Source organism: Saimiri boliviensis, chromosome 2, assembly GCF_048565385.1.
Source record: "Saimiri boliviensis isolate mSaiBol1 chromosome 2, mSaiBol1.pri, whole genome shotgun sequence".
Classification (NCBI taxonomy): domain Eukaryota; kingdom Metazoa; phylum Chordata; class Mammalia; order Primates; family Cebidae; genus Saimiri; species Saimiri boliviensis.
Window position 1 is genome coordinate 2,519,121 of NC_133450.1, and position 18,597 is coordinate 2,537,717.

The 18,597-nt window shown below is 43.4% G+C and overlaps 1 protein-coding gene across 12 annotated transcripts in view; it reads left to right on the forward strand.

Annotated features, from left to right (window-relative positions):
- SCAPER (S-phase cyclin A associated protein in the ER) overlaps window positions 1-18,597 on the forward strand; it is a 535,706-nt gene that overhangs the window by 515,522 nt on the left and 1,587 nt on the right. For 9 of the 12 annotated variants that reach the window (XM_074392618.1, XM_074392621.1, XM_074392623.1 and 6 more), the window contains 2 exons: window positions 13,645-13,836; window positions 17,106-17,234. In XM_074392618.1, the coding sequence (XP_074248719.1) occupies window positions 13,645-13,836; window positions 17,106-17,234 (321 nt within the window). The remainder of the gene's footprint in view (window positions 1-13,644; window positions 13,837-17,105; window positions 17,235-18,597) is intronic. The other 3 variants (XM_074392622.1, XM_074392626.1, XM_074392627.1) reach the window with 1 other exon arrangement.

The following is an 18,597-nucleotide window of genomic DNA, read 5'->3' on the forward strand; positions in this document are numbered from 1 at the left end:
ACCTATTCTGATATTTAAGAATAGAGAACTGATCACCACACACACACACTCACACACACACACACTCACCCCACATGGTACTGAAAAGATTATGCCCATCACGGATTTGTCCATCCATCCTCTGCCTACAGGGTTCCTCTGTGGACCAACACATGTAGAAGTATAGAGGATTCTCCCACCTCGGGGGCTGTGGGTTGCCACTCAAAACACCATTTTGACGCAGCTGCCAAGGGGACTTTAGAGTATCAGTCTGATTCTGGTCAGCTGCCAGCTCCCCTTTCCACAGGGGCATGCCTGGTTCACCTGGACGTACTGACAGGTGCTAAACCTATGCTTGTCTGGAAGGCAGTGAAAGAGTCTCCACTCAGCGCCCTGCGCTGTCGAGGTAGAAGGGAAGGAGAGCTCACATCCAAATAATTCTCTTACGTATGGGGAAACTGCTAAACTGAAAACACACCACAGATCTAACTCAGAGGTGCACTGAGATTGTGTGAGGAGAAGACACGGGTAAATGGCTCACATGAATCAATGTGAACATTTAATGGGCCTTAATTGGAACCTTATCCTACTATACTCAGAGCAAAGAGATGAAAGCAGAAGAAATCTGAGAGACCATTTATTTCACTTGAGAAAGCAGTAAACTGGAAACTCCAAAAAGATTTGATGACTGTTATATTTTTATGATTAAATAAAATTGTCATAGACTAGCACTGGAGAGCCCATAAATGCTCCGTGGAATGTATCCATGCTCTCTGGCAGCTATTAGGTTATGACCAGAAAACCTATCAGCCTGTGCACTGCATTTATTAACCCTGCTGTTCTCATACCACCCAAAAACTCCACGATAAGGGAAGTTTGTCCTCATTTCTCACAGGAAGGGTCCAAAACCCACTTGGAACCTTTGAATTTTAAGGCATTATTAAATGCTATCCATTCACCTACCCACCTCCCTGCCCCTCCATACACATACTCCGTTAATCCGTGATGGACATAATCTTTTCAGTACCGTGTGTGTGTGTGTGTGTGTGTGTGGGTGATCAGTTCTCTTTTCTTTAATGTCAGAATAGGTACTTATTGAGAATTTGGGGGTGGCATATTTTATGTAATGACTTCTTTCCTTTGTAAGAAAAAAATATTCTAAGCAGCTTCTCTTTTTACTATGTTTAAATGTCATAGCTATGCAGGTATGGGCAGTGATTGCTCCCAGTGCAGGATTATATTATGTCTGCAGGTTCACAGGCCTGAAGAGATCATCTATTCCAACTCCCCTCATTGCCAGCGAGGAAGAGGATTCACTCCAGGTCACTGGAACCAGGCCTCCTGATACATTCTCCAGGGCTTTCTGTGACCAACCTTCCTCCCATCCCCAGCCCCAGTGGTAAGAGAGACACAGATAATGCAAATATACAAAAAATCCAAAATAAGGTAGCTTCTGAAATGTGTGATGATGTGGTGAGTCTGTTTTAAGTTACAAGGACAGTGCTCTATGGACAGGTTCTTTCTCAAATGCAAGTTAAAATGGAAGCAGCGCCTGCTGCCATAGTCCCTGATAGACTGGAGATCCCATGACTTTTAGCTCAGCCAAGTCTTTGAGAAAACCTAGCCCTACTTTCTTGTGCAGTGTTTGAACAGAATTTAAAATATGCTTTATTTAAAAGGTAACTCTTCTCACAGAATAGACAACATGAAAGAAGGAAACAGAGCCTCTAACACAGAACAGAAGACTGGAGGGTAACTCATTATTGGAGAAATGCCAGTATTGTGAGCTTTTTGTCCACATGAACATTCATCACTCATTCCTCTCATTTATCAGCTTTTACAAAACACCCACACCCTGTCAAACCATGTGTTAGGAGATGCAGAAATAAATACAACTCAGACCTTGTCCTTCCGAGGTCCACAGCCAGGGGCAGTGCCTTCAGTGCTGAGACTCATTCCTTCAGCAGACATGTACTGAGTGCCTGCAGTGTGCCAGGTACTGTTCCAGACACCCAGGATACAGTGCGAAGCAAAATAGGCAAAGTCCCTGCCCTCAAGTCACTGACATTCTGGGGGCTAGGGGAGTAAGTAACAAGCCTGGATCTATGCCAGAGGTTCCTCTTGAAAATGTTTCACAGTGGAGGTGGGTGTTTGAGCTGATACTGTAAGTTCAGCAGATAATTACAAGGTAGCAAGGTAGGAAAGACATTGTAGGTATTGGAAGGAACATGAGCAAAGGTACTGAGATGTAAAATGGCCTGGCAGCTTCAGGGAACTGCAAACTGTTTATTCTGACTGAAGCTCAGGATGTGGGAAAAACAAGCACTAAGTCTAAAGAGGCAGTCAGGGCCCAGCTCATGAGGGACCCAAGAACTTGAGAATTGATCCCCTCGGAGATGAGTACCCCCTCAGTGTTACAAGTAGGAGAATGATATGCTCAGACTATGTCCCAAAGTCCCAGATGTGGAGACTGGTAGGGGCCATCAGACTTCCACTGAAGCCCCAGGGCTGTAAACAAGCATCCCTGGTTCTGAAGCATTATTCTCCCCTGCAGGAATAGCGTGATGTTTGAGGAGGGGAAAAGCCTTTTTGCATCCCTCTGCTATTGGTACCCAGCAGACAGCCTTTTCCGTAGGAAGCAGACAGCAGCTGGTTAGGGGCCATCTCATTCAGTTGCCCTGGAGGGACACAGCAAAACGGCGATTCACCCCTCACTACATGAGGAAAACCCTTGTTTTTAGGATCACCTGGTTTCCAAAGCCTGAAGAAGGCTGCTGGCTTTCCTCTTTCCCTTCCTCCTCCTCCTCTCTCTTCCCTCCTCCTCCTCGACAATTTGCTGGTGCTAGAGAGCAGTGGATCCCTGGGACCACCAGGAAGAAGGCGAGTGCATAAGGGGCCTGCTCCCCATGCGGTCCACCAAGACTGCTGTACTTAATCTCAGCTTGGAAATCATCTAATGGGAGAAGCAGATTTGGGAGGACAGGAATTTGTTTGCAGTGCTAGCCAAGGGACTGTGTGTGTTTCTCTGCTCTGATTTTGACTTGATCATGTATATGCATAGACTCTTCACATCCTTCTCCTGAGATATTAAAACAAAGCCACTTCTGCACCCTCCCTATCCTAACCCCAAGGCATCGGATTAAGCAAGGTGTGTGTGTTTGGGGCATGCCATATTCATGACACATAGAGGTCACTGGCCTTAAGGACCCTCTTGTCATATTGCTCCTGGGCCTAGTCTCCAGCTGTGACAAACTTGGCAAGAGCAATGTGGACAGAGAAGCTTGGCTCTTGGACTGGCCTAGCCCGGCCACTGTCGCTGCTGCCTTTTTACCATAGCTTTGTAGCAGGACCGGTTTTGGGGAGAGGAATGCAGCAGCTATTTTGTTTCTGCACTGCTAGAAAAATATTCTTTGTTCCAATGATTTACAAACTCTCTCAGCTGTCTTTTTTTAATGAATTTAGATGTCTAGACACCTATTTTTGCCCCTGTTAAGGACATCTTGTCTCTGACAAGAAAAGGGAAAATGTAAAACAAGAATTCTTAGGCGTAAAGAATTTGCCCTGGTGAAATTTAACTATTTACATTTCTGTCTGACTTCATACTCCACTCGCCCTACCACACTGACCAATGGAACTGGTTTGGCCTTAGGTTTGACAGGCCGACTCACAAAGCCAGCAGAAAGAAGCTGCTTCTGCCCCACCCCACCCCTCCTCTCCATAGCACTGTGCCAAGACACTGTTGGACCAGCTAGGGTGCTGGCCAAAGTACCTCGCTGGCTGTTCTCACACCCAGAAAGATGGTGTCATCAGAGTCCTTGAAGGCTCAGGATGGGTAGGCCCAGAGCTCTGGTGTGGTAGGCACAGGCTCCCTGCAGTAAGGGTTTGGCCCTGTCATTCATTCCCCAGTTAGTGAACACCGGTTCTTTTCCAGGCACCGTGCTAGGCACGATGCCAAATACTAGGAATACAGCAGTGAGTAAAAGGAACTCCAGCACTGTCCTCACAGAGCGGACAGCTTTGAGGTTGCTGAAAGTGGGGGTCCACAGCAGTCTGTCTTTGCCTAAACAACTGCTCGTGTCTGGAGCAGGGCCGGATGTGGTCCTGTCTTCCAGTCCGTGGCAGGCACAGGGCCGGGGTCCCAGTGATGTAAGTATTTAGAAACTTGGCAGAGGGCCTTCTGGGGAAATAAACAACTAATTAAAAAAAACACAATATGGAGAGCTTTCTAAAACCACTGATGGAGTTCTCCTAAATAAGGAGAAATCTTTCTGCAAGATCACTCGTAGGTCTTAGCAGAATCAGAAGAGGCACAGAGTATAAGCAGGTCAAACAGAACTTGACCATTTTCCATTTTTGTTTCCTTGAATATAAGTGAGTTCTAGAGAGCTGGGCATTTTACTCTAGGACATCAAGGTTTTTTCTATTATGTATATAAATTATATATTAGAAAGTAATAGATAGAACAAGAAACTACTACAGTGAGTGCTCGACTTACGACCACGATTGGTTCCGACAGGCCGGTCGTAACACAATTTGGTCGTAAGTTGAGTAGGCTATATGTACAGTACTGGGAAATGATGTTATAAAAATCTTTAAGTTATATTTTATCATAATTTTCTTTCATTGTTATATATCATAATTTTCCTTGTTCATTTTATGCCATCTGTATCATCTCTACACCACTGTTTCTTATTTTTACATTCATCAGGTTTAAGTAAAACACTGCATTACCAGTACAACTGGTTTAATATTTGCAAAACATACAAAATTACAAAATACAGGTGCATACAAAAATACAAAATACAGGTGTAAAAAATACCATAGGAAACATTTTCCCAATTGCAAAACATATCAAAATACATAAACATGTACAGAACACAAATTGCTGTACCGAGTCTGGGATAACAGTTGAAATGGTGCACGCGGAGATGGTAGTGCTGCCGGAAGCTGGTCCACACTGTCGGACGCCCAGCTGGGCAACGTTTGCGCTGCCAGACGCGGAGCAGTCATGGCTAGCGATTGTGGTTGTAAAGTCGAATGGTCGGAAGTTGCATAGGTCGTAAGTCGATCACTACCTGTACAGACCTTTTTCTAGTTTATTTTTATTATTTAGTGTCACGGTTTAGTATGGTCAGAGAATAGAATATTCCCATATAAGTGAATTTTTCAGATGACCAAATTTACCTTTAAAAAACAATACGTGGGCTGAGCTTGGTGGCTCACGCCTGTAATCTCAGCACTTTGGGAGGCAGAGGCGGGTGGATCACCTGAGGTCAGGAATTCAAGACCAGCCTGGCCAACATGGAGAAACCCCATCTCTACTAAAAATACAAAAATTAGCTGGTCATGGTGGTGGGCTCCTGTAATCCCAGCTACCTGGGAGGCTGAGGTAGGAGAATTGCTTGAACCTGGAGGCAGAGGTTGCAGTGAGCCGAGATTGTGCCGTTGCACTCCAGCCTGGGCAACAACATTGAAACTTATCTTAAAAAAAAAAAAAAAAGGATGTGTTTAACATTAGCTTTCCAGTCCTTTTTACAATATTATGAAGTTTTCTTCCATCGTAAACAAATCATGCTGAATACATTGTGTATTTTTTGATGCCTTAAGAAATGAGTTCCGACTATGACATTTAGGCACATGAGTATTTTTATGTATGTGGAAGCAGATTTTTAAAGCGTAGCATACTAAGGATAATTGGTTATAATTAATAAGATATTTTACTACAGTGCAGTAACACTGTCTCAAGACCAACTGAAAAGGGTAGAGATACTTCTTATAAACAACTGGCATGGATTTTGTGGCAAGACTGGGCACTCCGTGAGGGCAGGAACGCCTCTGATTTGTTCAGTATTCCGTTTCCCGGTGCCTCACGCCATGCTTGGCTAGAGTACATGCCCAGCAAAGATTTGATGAATGGACTAATCTCGCTGCTCAAGGCCTGCTTGCTCCCTTTCAGATTCTTGACTGAATTCCAGGCGGTCACAGTTGGAGGAAAAGGCCCTCTGGGTGAGGGAATCAGGCTGTTTTACATTTATATGACGTGACAGACTCTCCACTGGCCACTCCTTGGAATTTTATGGAGTGAATGTGACAACTGTCATTTTACAGATGTGAAATCTGCAAAGTCACTCTAGGAGAGTATGCATTTTTAATACAGATTCATGCACTCAGTATCCACTTTCCTTTTTTGTTTTAAATTTAAATTTTGGGTAACACTATACACGTAATACTAAGTATTAATACTATAAATATATTTGACATGGTAGCGTTTGTTTCAAACACGTAAGACCAGTTTTGCACGGCACTCAAAACCTGTCAGGGCTGCTCCAGAAGGCATCCACGTAAAGGGCCGTCCTGGGACAGTGCTCATCTTGGAGTCACGTGGTCCAGCAGTTCACTCTTGAGAATCTCACCCCATCACCATCCCTTCCCCTCTTTCACGTTCATACATCTGATAATTGGAGACAAACCCTTGGCACAGCCAGCACAGAACCAAGAACTGGTTATTTGATACCAAGCCAAGAAGAGTACAGGTTTTTGGAAAAAAGTCTTTTGTGTTAGTTTAATCTGTCTGTGTCAGTTGGTGTGTCTATTTGAATGGCGGTATGTCACCCTCATCTTCAGCCGGCTGGCAAAGCCGTGCAAGAAGCTGGCTGACAGCCATCATGGAAGTGAGTTCAGGCCTAGTGACAGAGAGCCCTTCTGCCCAAAACGGAGCAGCCTCATGAGTCCAGTGGCCCTAGATGGGCCTGTGAGGTGAGGAAGAATCCAGCATTCGGAATAATAAGAGATTACTAAGCCCAGCTCCACCAATGACTGGGACCCGGGACAAGCTCTCTTGAGCTTTCTGAGTATTAACTTCTCCATTATATGAGTATAGTCATCCCTGTATGCCCATTTCAGAGTTTAGAGACTTGGATAATGTAGGTAGAGGAGCTTTGTAGGCTATCGAGTACCATCTCTGCCAGTAAAAGTCTTTCTGCTGTGTTAACTGAGGTTTTGGCAAAGCATTGTCCTAGAAGACCTTGGATTCCTTCATACCAAGTGAAACACCAGTGTTGCCTGCATCTGCAAAAGCGGGGGGATCTTTTCCAGAACCCTTCTTATAACCAGGCCCGGGATCCCCGAATTGGTGCCCAAGACCCTGAGGATTCTAATCCTCATTCCCTTCTAGGATAAGAGACAACTTACCACAAAATCTATTCTTCAGGGACTTGATGTGCAGACCTAAGGTAACATAATATAGACACCATTGAAGCCTTCAATTCAAAAAATGGCCTCTATATTTCATGAGACGAGATGTGGTATGATTCTCCCCCAGGGCAAGGCACCAATTAGTTTGTTTAACCAGGGGCCCCTGTCACTCCATTTGATTCATTCTGGTAACGCTGAGGCCCCCGCTTCTGTGCCTAGCCCCCAGCAGAGCAGTGGATACAGTATCAAAGACAGTTCCTGGCCTTCTGGAACCTGGGATTCAGCTACATATGCTCAGTTATGTGATCGTTGCTGCCCAAGTCTTTGGGTTGAAAAAGAAAGGCTGCCTTTGGCTGTGCTGCCTCGGAAGACTTCCTGGGCTTAAGGATTTCCTTAAGTGCTTCAAGGGAAGCTCATCCTCGCTCTGAATTGGGAGCCCACAACACCAGCCTATTAGCTTTGGCTCTTCCTGCTCTGTTTTCAGATTGACAAGTCTAACAACAGCCTCAAAACACACATATGCACAGTAAGTTAAGCCACTGTTTCTTTATAACACTTACCTGTGTTTCTTGGATCATGCTTTTGCTGGGATTTTCTTTTCAGGGCTGTCAGAATACATTTCCTACTCTGCCACTGCAAGATCCTGGCTGCCAGCCCCAGCACCGTTTGCACAGCTCTCTCCTATGCAGGCAGGGCCAGGGAGGGACAGCAGCAGTGACTTCCCAGGTGGCGCAACGCTTGCTGATGAGTCCCAGCCAGAGAGTGGGGCCTGCCTCTGCCAAACCCTGTGCTCTGAAAAGTACTCCTTATGGAGCAATGGGGCAGGGGAGATGGGGAGCAGGGTAAGACGGTGGAAAGCATTTAGGAAGCCTCACACTGGGACGGGGCTTCTGGTTCTGGAAGTGTGTGGACCTCAGGTGCAGCAGGAGAAGACTGAGCAGCAGAACTGGTCAGCTAACCAGACACTCACAGCTAACACTGTTCTGTACTTAACGGTCACAGATACTGTCTCATTGGATCCTCATCCAAAAAGGCTGCCATCTACCCTCATTTTATAAAGACTCTAAGGTTCAGATGAGTTCAGTGACGATAACAGATGAGGGGCAGAGCCAGACCTAGAGCCCGTGCCTAACACCAGCACTCTTGAGCTGTAGCTTCTTGGCTTATGGCCACTGAGAAACAACTGACCTAGGAAGAGCCACTCAACTGACTCTGAAGTGCACCTGGTTAGAGATGGTAGCCTTTCTGATGGAACATAATTCTGGCTGAGGTTGATGAGAAAACGATAAGCATTGTGCTATGGACTGAACTATTTTCCCAAAATTCGTATGTTAAAGCCCTAACCTGCAATGTAGTTGTATTTTGAGATACGGCTTTTAGGAGGTGATAGATGAGGTCATAAGGTTGGCGCCATGATCCGATAGGATTAATGGTCTTATAAAAGGAAAAGAGAGATCTCGCTCTCCAAATGCACTCACCAAGGAGAGACCTTGTGAGCACATAAGGCAGCCATCTGGTCTGCAAACCAGGAAGGCCCTCACCAAAACCCCACCCTTCTGGTACCCTGACCTCAGACTTGCAGCCTCCAGAACCGTGGAAAGTAAATTTCTGTTGTTTAAGTGGCCCAGTCTATGGTATATTGTGACAGTAGCACAAGCCAATTACGACAGTTTTGTATTGCATCTTTGAGCTTCTTCCCTCCACCAGAAATTCACCTACAATTTCCAGGTGTCCACTAGCCTCTGCTGAGAAGACCAGAGGAGCTGTGCATCCACAGTCCTCTCTCCAGAGAACGATCAAGAATAGCTCCCGGGAAGCCTTGAAGTACCCTCTCTCATTTTCTGTATAGTCGAAGAGTTTCCATATGATTTGTCTCAAATTCAAAATGTAGAAATGTAACTTTCAGTGAGAAAGATTATTTTCTTTTCTTTTTTTTTTCTTTTTTTTTTTTTTTTTTTTGAGACAGAGTCTTGCTCTGTTGCCAGGCTGCAGTGCAGTGGCGCCATCTCGGCTCACTGTAACCTCTGCCTCCCGAGTTCAAGCCATTCCCCTGCCTCAGCCACCTGAGTAACTGGGACTACAGGTACCCGCCACACCTGACTAACTTTTTGTATTTTAGTAGAGACAGGGTTTCACTATGTTGGTCAGGATGCTCTCGAATTCCTGACCTTGTGATCTGCCCACTTCAGCCTCCCAAAGTGCTGGGATTACAGGGGTGAGCCACCACGCCCAGCCTACTTATTTATTTTTTATATGTCTCCCATGTGTTTTTAAAAAATAGATTAGTGGTACAAGTGTACTTCCGTTGCATGGACGTACTGCATTGCATAGTGATGAGGTTTAACAATCACCTGAATAGTATACATTCCACCCATTAGGTAATTTCTCATTCCCCACTCCCCTCCCACTTTCCCACCTTTCCCTCCCATTTCTATCATTTCATTTTCCATGTTCATGTGTACACAGTGTTTAGCTCCCAGTTACAAGCAAAAACGTGGCATTTGACTTTCTGAGTATTTCACTTAAGATCACGGCCTCTAGATCCATCCATATTGCTGCAAAAGATACTATTTTATTTTTTTATGGCTGAGTGGTATTTCATCGTGTGTATTTATATGCGCACATACACACCTCACTGTGTCAGTCATCTGTTGATGGACATTTAGGTTGGTCCATCTCTTGGCTATTGCGAATAGTGCTGCCATAAACATACAAGTGTGAGTATCCTTTTTAAATGATGATTTAGTTTCCGTTGGGTAGATATCCAGTTGGTAGTTCTATTTTCAGATGAGAAATCTCCATACTGTTTTCCATAGAGGTTGTACTAGTTCACACTCTCACCAACAGCATATCAGTATTCTCTTTTTTTCTGAATCCTCACCAACATCTGTTTTTCTTTGACTTTTTAATAATAGCTATTCTGACTGGTGTAAGATGATATCTCATTGTGGTTTTAATTTGCATTTATCTGATGATTAGTGATGCTCAGCATGTTTCCATATGCTTTTTGGCCACTTGTATATCTGAAAGAATATATTTAAAGATCCAGCATTCTGGGTAATATTCTCTTTCTTAATTGGGTACTTGGTGACACCGGTGTATACACTTTGTAAAAATTGACATTCACTTAAGGGAGGTAAGTGGGTGGCCATAGGGTGTGTGTGTGTGTGTATGTGTGCGCGGGCGTGTGTGTGTAAATGTGAATAAAAAGGTTACTTCTTTAAAAATTCACTACCTTAAAATTAAAACCCAGAACAAAGGAGCAATTTTCCCTGGGTCACACAGCTACTTGGTAAATAAAGACAAGAACCCAGATCTCCTAGCTCTTTAGTTAGCTCCTATTTAAGAATCACATCCAAGAGCAAGGTTCAATTTCAGCATCTTTTGACCTGAATGTTGGTAGAAATTCCGTTGATTTCCTCAGAGCCCTACTCTGCATCTGAAGGTGGACATCATATTTGAAAGGCTGCTTCTCATTATTATCGAGGCCATGCATGCTCTCTCTAGCTGATGAGTGTGGCTACCAAAGAAATCTACAGATAGGCCATTCCCTGCCATTGGTGCAGTGCTCTGGAAGGAGGCTCTGTGCGAAGCCCCTTTACGTTTGCGTTGGCCTTGTGCACTCTGAAAGGTGAGGCAGGTGCTGGCCAGGCTCACAGTGGTACCTGCCTTAGGACTTACAGGCAGCCTTTGTCTGGACAAAGGTGAAAGACCAAGTTATTGACTTAGTAACTGCTCCATCAGGGAGGCAAATGGAGAGAACACCAGTGTAAATCTGAGGTGTCTCTTAATTATGCCTATTTGGTTAGTTGAGCAAGACTCTCATATCCCGTGATGACGCTACTGACTTTGGAAAGCTCAAGCAGTCCAAGTGACTTTGACCACCTAAGGCCTAGGAGCGAATGGTGGGATGAAGCCAGACTGAGCCCTGCCCTCATCCCCCGTCTATCAGAGTCCCTCAGACAACCCTCTCGGGTTGGTAAAGACCCTGAGCACCAAGGCCAGGCTCTTTGCATTCCCAGCCCTCCTCCCTGCCCCAAAGGATAGCGCTTAGTCCAGGTCAGCTGATGGTTCGTCTGTGCTCATGATGACAGACCGCCACCCTCTGCGCCACAGGCCCACCCGAATTAGCCCACGAGTGTTAGTGCTGCGGACTGGCCCCTTTCTGAACCTCCTGGTCCTGTCTCCACAATGTCTAAAATGTGACTGGAAAGACCGCATAGACGAGATGTCCCATTCTAGCTCATAACCAAGCCATGGGGTGGCAGGGTTGGCGGGGGACGTCTCCTCAGTCCTAGTGGACTCCTTACCTGTAACCCGGTTAAGTCCTGTCATAGGTGGTCCTAGGGGTACAGCTCCTTAGAACTCCAAGGTAACCAAACTGCCTACATCTGTTTGCATCTTCTGCAGTCCAGGGATTTAAAAGCAGTGGCTTCTGGGGCCGGGCGCGGTGGCTCAAGCCTGTAATCCCAGCACTTTGGGAGGCCGAGGCGGGTGGATCACGAGGTCAAAAGATCGAGACCATCCTGGTCAACATGGTGAAACTCCGTCTCTACTAAAAATACAAAAAATTAGCTGGACATGGTGGCGCGTGCCTGTAATCCCAGCTACTCAGGAGGCTGAGGCAGGAGAATCACCTGAACCCAGGAGGCGGAGGTTGTGGTGAGCCGAGATCGCGCCATTGCACTCCAGCCTGGGTAACGAGAGCGAAACTCTATGTCAAAAAAAAGAAAAAAAAAAAAAGTAGTGGCTTCTGGCAAGTCATCTGGCTGCACTGCTGGTTATCTCTGTAAACGGCAGCTGATAACTAGTTCTATTCCTCGAGGGGACCAGCAGGTCCCTAAAGGGCTCTGCTTCACCCTAGTGAGGTTCAGGAGCCCAGATGGAGTAAATTTCAGTTGCGCTGTTCACGTTCTGTGCTGATATGCCAGGAACCAGGAGGGGTCTTTGAGTTAACATTATACGTGTGCCAGCCAGACTGGCCAGTATAATATCTTTTCAATTAGCAAATCTTCCAATAATAGTGTTTTAACAATGAAGTTCTAAAGAAAAAAACTTGTTCTTAATTTTTGTCCAAGGAGGGGAAAAAAAAGAAGACTTCTAATAATGGTATCATCATAAATTCTAACGTGGTGACCATTTGGCTGTGTTACAGAACTTGTAGCTAGTAATTAAAATAAAGATTTAAGTAAATGCTTTTATCAATAAAGTAAATGATAGGGCATATTCTTCTCAGCCAGAGTCAGAAATGGCAGCACAGAGCCATGTGCTGCATGGTCACACGGCGCAAGTCTTTAAAATTCCTTCTGGATTTGACGGTATTAACAAGTTCCTATCAACATTCTCTAAAGGCTTTTGATGTCATTTTAGCTATTGAACAAAAATATGTGAACTATTACTTTGTTGATTTTGTTCTTAAACTAAACTGCATTATCATCTGAGAGTGTGTTCTTAAAGTATTATTAAAAGTACTTTGAAAACTTGTAAATCCCTGTAATTTATGTTTCTCCTGCCTCTGCTGTTTCATTCTCTCCTTCTGGTTTTAATTTGAATGTAGTCCTGTCTGGGTGTGTACCTGTAAAATTGTTTTTCCAAGTACAATTTACAGTTCTGACCTTAGGTTTACAGTGTTCCTAACCTTCTAGGAGCTTCCTCCTGTACCACGAAGTGGGCTTCGGGTCACCCAGCACTTCCATATTAGAACTGTCTCATCAGGGTTACTTGAAACAGATCTAATTTTGACATGTCTTAGTTTATCATGTGTGTCTAGGGAGTAAATTAAGAGTGCTTCTCTGCAAGCCCATTCATTGCATTGCCCTATTTCTTTAAATGTACACAGTTGTAAACCTAGCCTGCTTCAAGACAAGTCTCATTTGTCTAAACAGTTCTCCTTTTAGACTCAGTGGCACTGATGGAAGCAAAGATAAAAAGTATGGATTGGAGAAAGGGTCTTTTGGAGCCTATAACTTTTTCTGAAGCTGTTCCCATTTTCCTTAGAATCACCTTTTCTTTCTCGGACCCGTCTGCATTGAGTGTATTCAGTGAGCCGAGTTAAGGGAAGACTGCAGTGGGCAGGGCCTTTCTTTCTTGTGAGTGAGCTCTTTGCAGGTTTTAAGGAATGTGACTACCCTGCTTTAAGGCGGGCGTGGGGAGCGCTTTGTTAAAGCAGCGTGTGTTCCGAATCCATTTCATAGGCGTCCTTACTCCGTGGCAGCTACGCCTTTCGTCATGGATTATGATAACTTTTAAATGAGTGCAAAACTTTCAGGATCTTTTCCTTAAGTGGGGAAATGAGATTTTTTTTTTTTTTTTCCTGCTCTTTTCAAGTATCACCTAAGCTCTGGTAAGGAGTTAGTCTTTTTCTTTACACTCCTTCAGCACGTTTTCCATGGTTCTTGCGGACACTGCGCAGCGGGTGAGGGACTGGCGGGGCGTTGCTGGCGGCTGACCTGGGCTGCTCCTCCGTTTCAGGTGATCGTGCAGTCCGGCCGCCACCCCACCGTGCTGCAGAAGCTCTGCCAGCTGCCCTTCCAGTACTTCAGTGACCCACGGCTGATCAAAGTCCTGTTCCCTTCACTTATCGCCGCTTGTCACAACAACCATCAGAACAAGATCATTCTGGAGCAAGAGATGAGCTGTGTTTTACTGGCCACTTTCATTCAGGTACCGTCTACGTTACACCAAACTGTCTGGCTTTATGTGTGAACTGATGCAACGGAGACGTAAAAGCAAGGCAGCTGTTTGTTTTTGCCCTCCACACTACCTTTGAAAATCTTCGCATATGTCTATGCTTAAAAGTTAATTTCTAAAATATCAGCATAGTTTCTAAAATATTAGTGGAACTGCAATTGGGTGTTGTATAATTTCTACTTGGAGGATTTCAAGGAAAGGCTGTTTTTCCAGTTAAATGACATGGTAACCCATACTCAGGAAATGTTTTTAAAAGACTGCCAGACTTCTTTCAGGCTTTAACTATTGTACTTATCTTGCTTTTAGTCTAACTGTAGGAAATAGTAATTGCTGAAGAAAGATGAATTAAACCAATTTGTACATTTTTAAATAAATGACTTTCATATTTACGTATATGTGTAAAATAAAAAACCTGTTATATTGCTGTTTTTTAATGTAAAACAACTTTTAAGTACAGCCTTATATTTTTCTGATCCAGTTAAATTCTGTAGGACTAGAATCAGAATTAGTGCCATAGCAAAGTACTATTTCCACATCTAAATTAACACAGTCAACTGAAAAATCAAGTTGACTATGCTTTAACCTTTGCCAGTAACTCATCCTGTGAATTTCTTTTTGTCATTGTAAAGCATTATTTGCTGAAAGTCTCCCATTCCTTTCAGATGTTCCATTATAAGATGTATTTCTGCTCCGTGACACACAAGTGATTAGTACACAGTACTTGCTTGTCTTCAGAATAATGAAACAGAAAGCAGAGTTCGGGATTAGTATTCTTCCACATTCCGGTGGAGATACATGTACCACTGTCGAAAGGGCATGACAGTGCCCAGCTGGGAACCAGAGGATAGCTTAGGCGTTCCCCAAGCCCCCTTCATCTTAGACAGCAATTCAAAGTTTATATTTTCCAGACTGTCCAGTTTTAGATACTTAATAAACACAACTAGATCAATTATGTTAGAAAAGGTTTTGGTTTTGGCTTCATTGTTCTGTTTGAATCTACGTTTTATTTTCTGAAAAAAATGCTAAATTAGATATTCAGGTCTACAAATAGGGATTTCAAAAACTTTCTTATAGTTAAATTAAATCTTAACATAATCTTATAGTATACAACTATCATATCAACACTCAGGATTCTTCATATGCTTTTAGAGCTAAGGCTCTAAAAATTTAATTTAATCCTAAGGGATTAAATTAAACAGAAAATATATTATGGGCCAGGCGAGGTGGCTCACATCTGTAATCCCAGCACTTTGGGAGGCTGGGGCAGGCGGATCACTTGAGGTCAGGAGTTCAAAACCAGCCTGGCCAACATAGTGAAACCCTGTCTTTACTGAAAATAAAAAAAACTAGCTGGCCGTGGTGGCAGGTGCCTGTAATCCCAGCTACTCGGGAGGCTGAGGCAGGAGAGTCTCTTGAATCCAGGAGGCAGAGTGAGTTGCAGTGAGCCAAGATTGCACGACTGAACTCCAACCTGGGTGACAGAGCAAGACTCCATCAAAAAACAAAGGACGGCCGGGCGCAGTGGCTCAAGCCTGTAATCCCAGCACTTTGGGAGGCCGAGGCAGGTGGATCATGAGGTCGAGGGATCGAGACCATCCTGATCAACATGGTGAAACCCCGTCTCTACTAAAAATACAAAAAATTAGCTGGGCCTGGTGGCACGTGCCTGTAATCCCAGCTACTCGGGAGGCTGAGGCAGGAGAATTGCCTGAACCCAGGAGGTGGAGGTTGCGGTGAGCCGAGATCGCGCCATTGCACTCCAGCCTGGGTAACAAGAGCGAAACTCCGTCTCAAAGAACAAAACAAAGGACGATGAGGCACGGTGGCTCACACATGTAATCCCAGCACTTTGGGAGGCTGAAGCAGGCAGATCATGAAGTCCAGAGTTTGAGAGCAGCCTGGCCAATATGGTGAAACCCCGTCTCCACTAAAAATACAAAAATTATCCGGGTGTCATGGTGGGCGCCTGTAATCCTACCTTCTGGTGAGGCTGAGGCAGAAGAATCGCTTGAACCCAGGAGGCAGAGGTTGCAGTGAGCCGAGATCGTGCTGTTACACTCCAGCCTGGGTGACAAGCGAGACTCCATCTCAAAAAAAAAAAAAAAAAAAAGAGAGAGAGAGAAGAAAATACAAATACGTTCTGGATAATTTTGAGAGAGTGTTCTTTCTGAATTCAGAGTATTCATTCTTTTATTCAACAGGTAATTTTTGAGTGTGTAAGATGTGCTGGGCACTGCTCTCGGCACTGCAAATACAGCAACAAATAAAACATAAAAATTCCTGCGTTCAAGGATCTTTCATTAAAGTGGGGGAGAGTCAAGCAGAAGACAAAAAAAATGAGTAAAACAAGTAGTATGTAAGATGCTGTGGTAAGTGCTACGGCAGTAAGTGCTGTGCAGAAGAGTAAGCAGGGAAAGGAGTCAGGGACTCCAAGGAGGGGACGCGCAGGTTTTCATGGAATGAGCAAAAACAATTTCACATCTGTACCAGCTTAGTTCCTTATGTTTTCAACTGCTGAGACAATGACTTATAATGATACAAATGATATCAGGATCTGAAGATTAGAAATATTTTTTGTGCTTACTGATACTGATCAAAAAGTATTAAGTCTGCCTTTCTCCATTACAAAAAAAAAAAAAAAAACTGAAGAAATTTCGTACGTTGTTTATTTCAGATAGCATATTAGACTTGTGAAGTTAAATCAGGTTTTTTTAAAGTAAATGTGCTCAAGAGAATGAATATATATAGGATTTTGGTTTTTGGTTCCTCAAGGTCTCTATGTGTTACGTCGTAACTAAGTCACTCGAAACTGGTATTAAAATAGGAGCTGATGGTCATAGGTTTCTGAAGATTTACATATCATGTGTTACATTTTTTATTTTCCATCTACAGGTAAAAATGACCAGACTTTAAGATTTAGCTGCAGAACACATAGGGCTTTTATATTTGTACTTTTTTTAAAATCAAAGTATGTTGATATTTTAAGATAGTAAATTTGGCTTAAATTTTAGCTTATTAGATATGAAGTTGTAATTTGCAAAGTAGGCAGCAGGCCGTCCCCTGGCGATAATTCAGCAAGATGATGTACGGTATTACCGTTTGGTTTAAATTTATGAGAGCCTGGGCTACGTATCATCAGTTTCCAAAATATTCATACAAAAGTGGTTGCCTGAATCAGCCACCATTAGGGAATTCTGTTTTCATAGCATTGACATAAAAAACACTTTTCTCTTCTCATATAGGATTTTGCACAGACGCCAAGTCAAGCAGAAAACCAGCCTTACCAGCCCAAAAGTATGTCTCTATTGAAATTCCGTTTCGTGTGTTTGTTAGGACATCTGTCTCACCCTTTCCTCTGGAGCTGTTACACTGTATGTACAATTTCCTACATAACCTAAAAACACTTGAGATTCAGATACCAAGTATATTCCAGTGAGTAAAAAAAACCTATTTTGTCATGAAGCATGCATGCATCCAAATATGTACAGAAATCTATGGGAGAAAAAGAAAAGCACAATTATCTTTGTATAATTTATAATCATCTCATGCAAGATATATTGAACGGTGAATACTCAGGGGATGCTTTGTAATACAGGAGCCAGATCGTTACCACTGGCCTACGTCACTCACACAAATGCTGAATTCACATAGGTTTGGTTCCTTATCCGTGTTCAGAACCCAGTCGTTAGTAATAGTCGCCCACAATTTCCCGTAAGTTCAAGTGCTTGAATTTTTGTTTTGAAAATAATTGTTGTACATGGAGAAAAAAGGTATGTAATTAGCAAAGTCCAGGGCAAAAGATTTACAAGTTTTTTTCTTCCTATAGCATTCCTGCTGGGGTGTTTGCTGTGATGACAGTCAGAGATTTAGAATTTTTACACATTTTTCCTTTTTTAATATTTTGCCACCCAGACTGTAACTGAGAAGTACAAGTTGCTCTTGACTGTTACAACAGCATCTCTGATGAATGTAGACCCTAATCCAGATCTTCTTAAATTCTTCAATTAGTGTGATAGTCTTCAAAGTGGCCATTGAGAGGTGTACTCGCAGCAGGACCCTTTAGGGCACCCACCAGGAACTTAGTGAGGTTGGGGGGTGTTACCTTGGACTCTGTCACACACACACACAAAGTCCTCTACAGTGGACAGGTGTTGAAAAGTGCATAGAAGAAAATCTAACTAAAGCTGTTACAATATCATAAAAAAAAAAAAAAAAAAAAAAAAAAAAAAAAAAAAGACACTTTATTGACTCAGGCACTCAGGAAAGTTAAACAGAAAGCGATACAGCTTTGCAGAAATCCAAGGCTACATCCCTGTCGGTGCCGTCTGTCTAAGCAAGAATCAGTCTGCAAGTTCAGGTCTGCCCTGACTCACTCCCGGCCCTTTCTGTTCTGTTTTGTTTTTTTAAACTACGGGAGGATACTTGGCATAAATCAGCAAAATGTGTTACTATTCTTACAAAACAATGTTACTTTGAATAGATTAGAATTAGAAATACTTAGAAAAATTGATTGTACTTATTTTCAATTGTACAGCAGTTTTGTTTTGTCTGCCACTAAGAAGTCGAAGCATTTTTTCTTACTCTTTCTCCTGATCACAAAGACGAGTCACAATTTGTTACCCTGTCTGGCAGACACAGTCCCAGAAGCTGCCTCTGTCTGCTTGGTGGGCTGAGGCCTGTGGAAATCTCAACCTTCTTTCTTTTCCAAAGGACGATCTTTTCCCTGACTTTCAT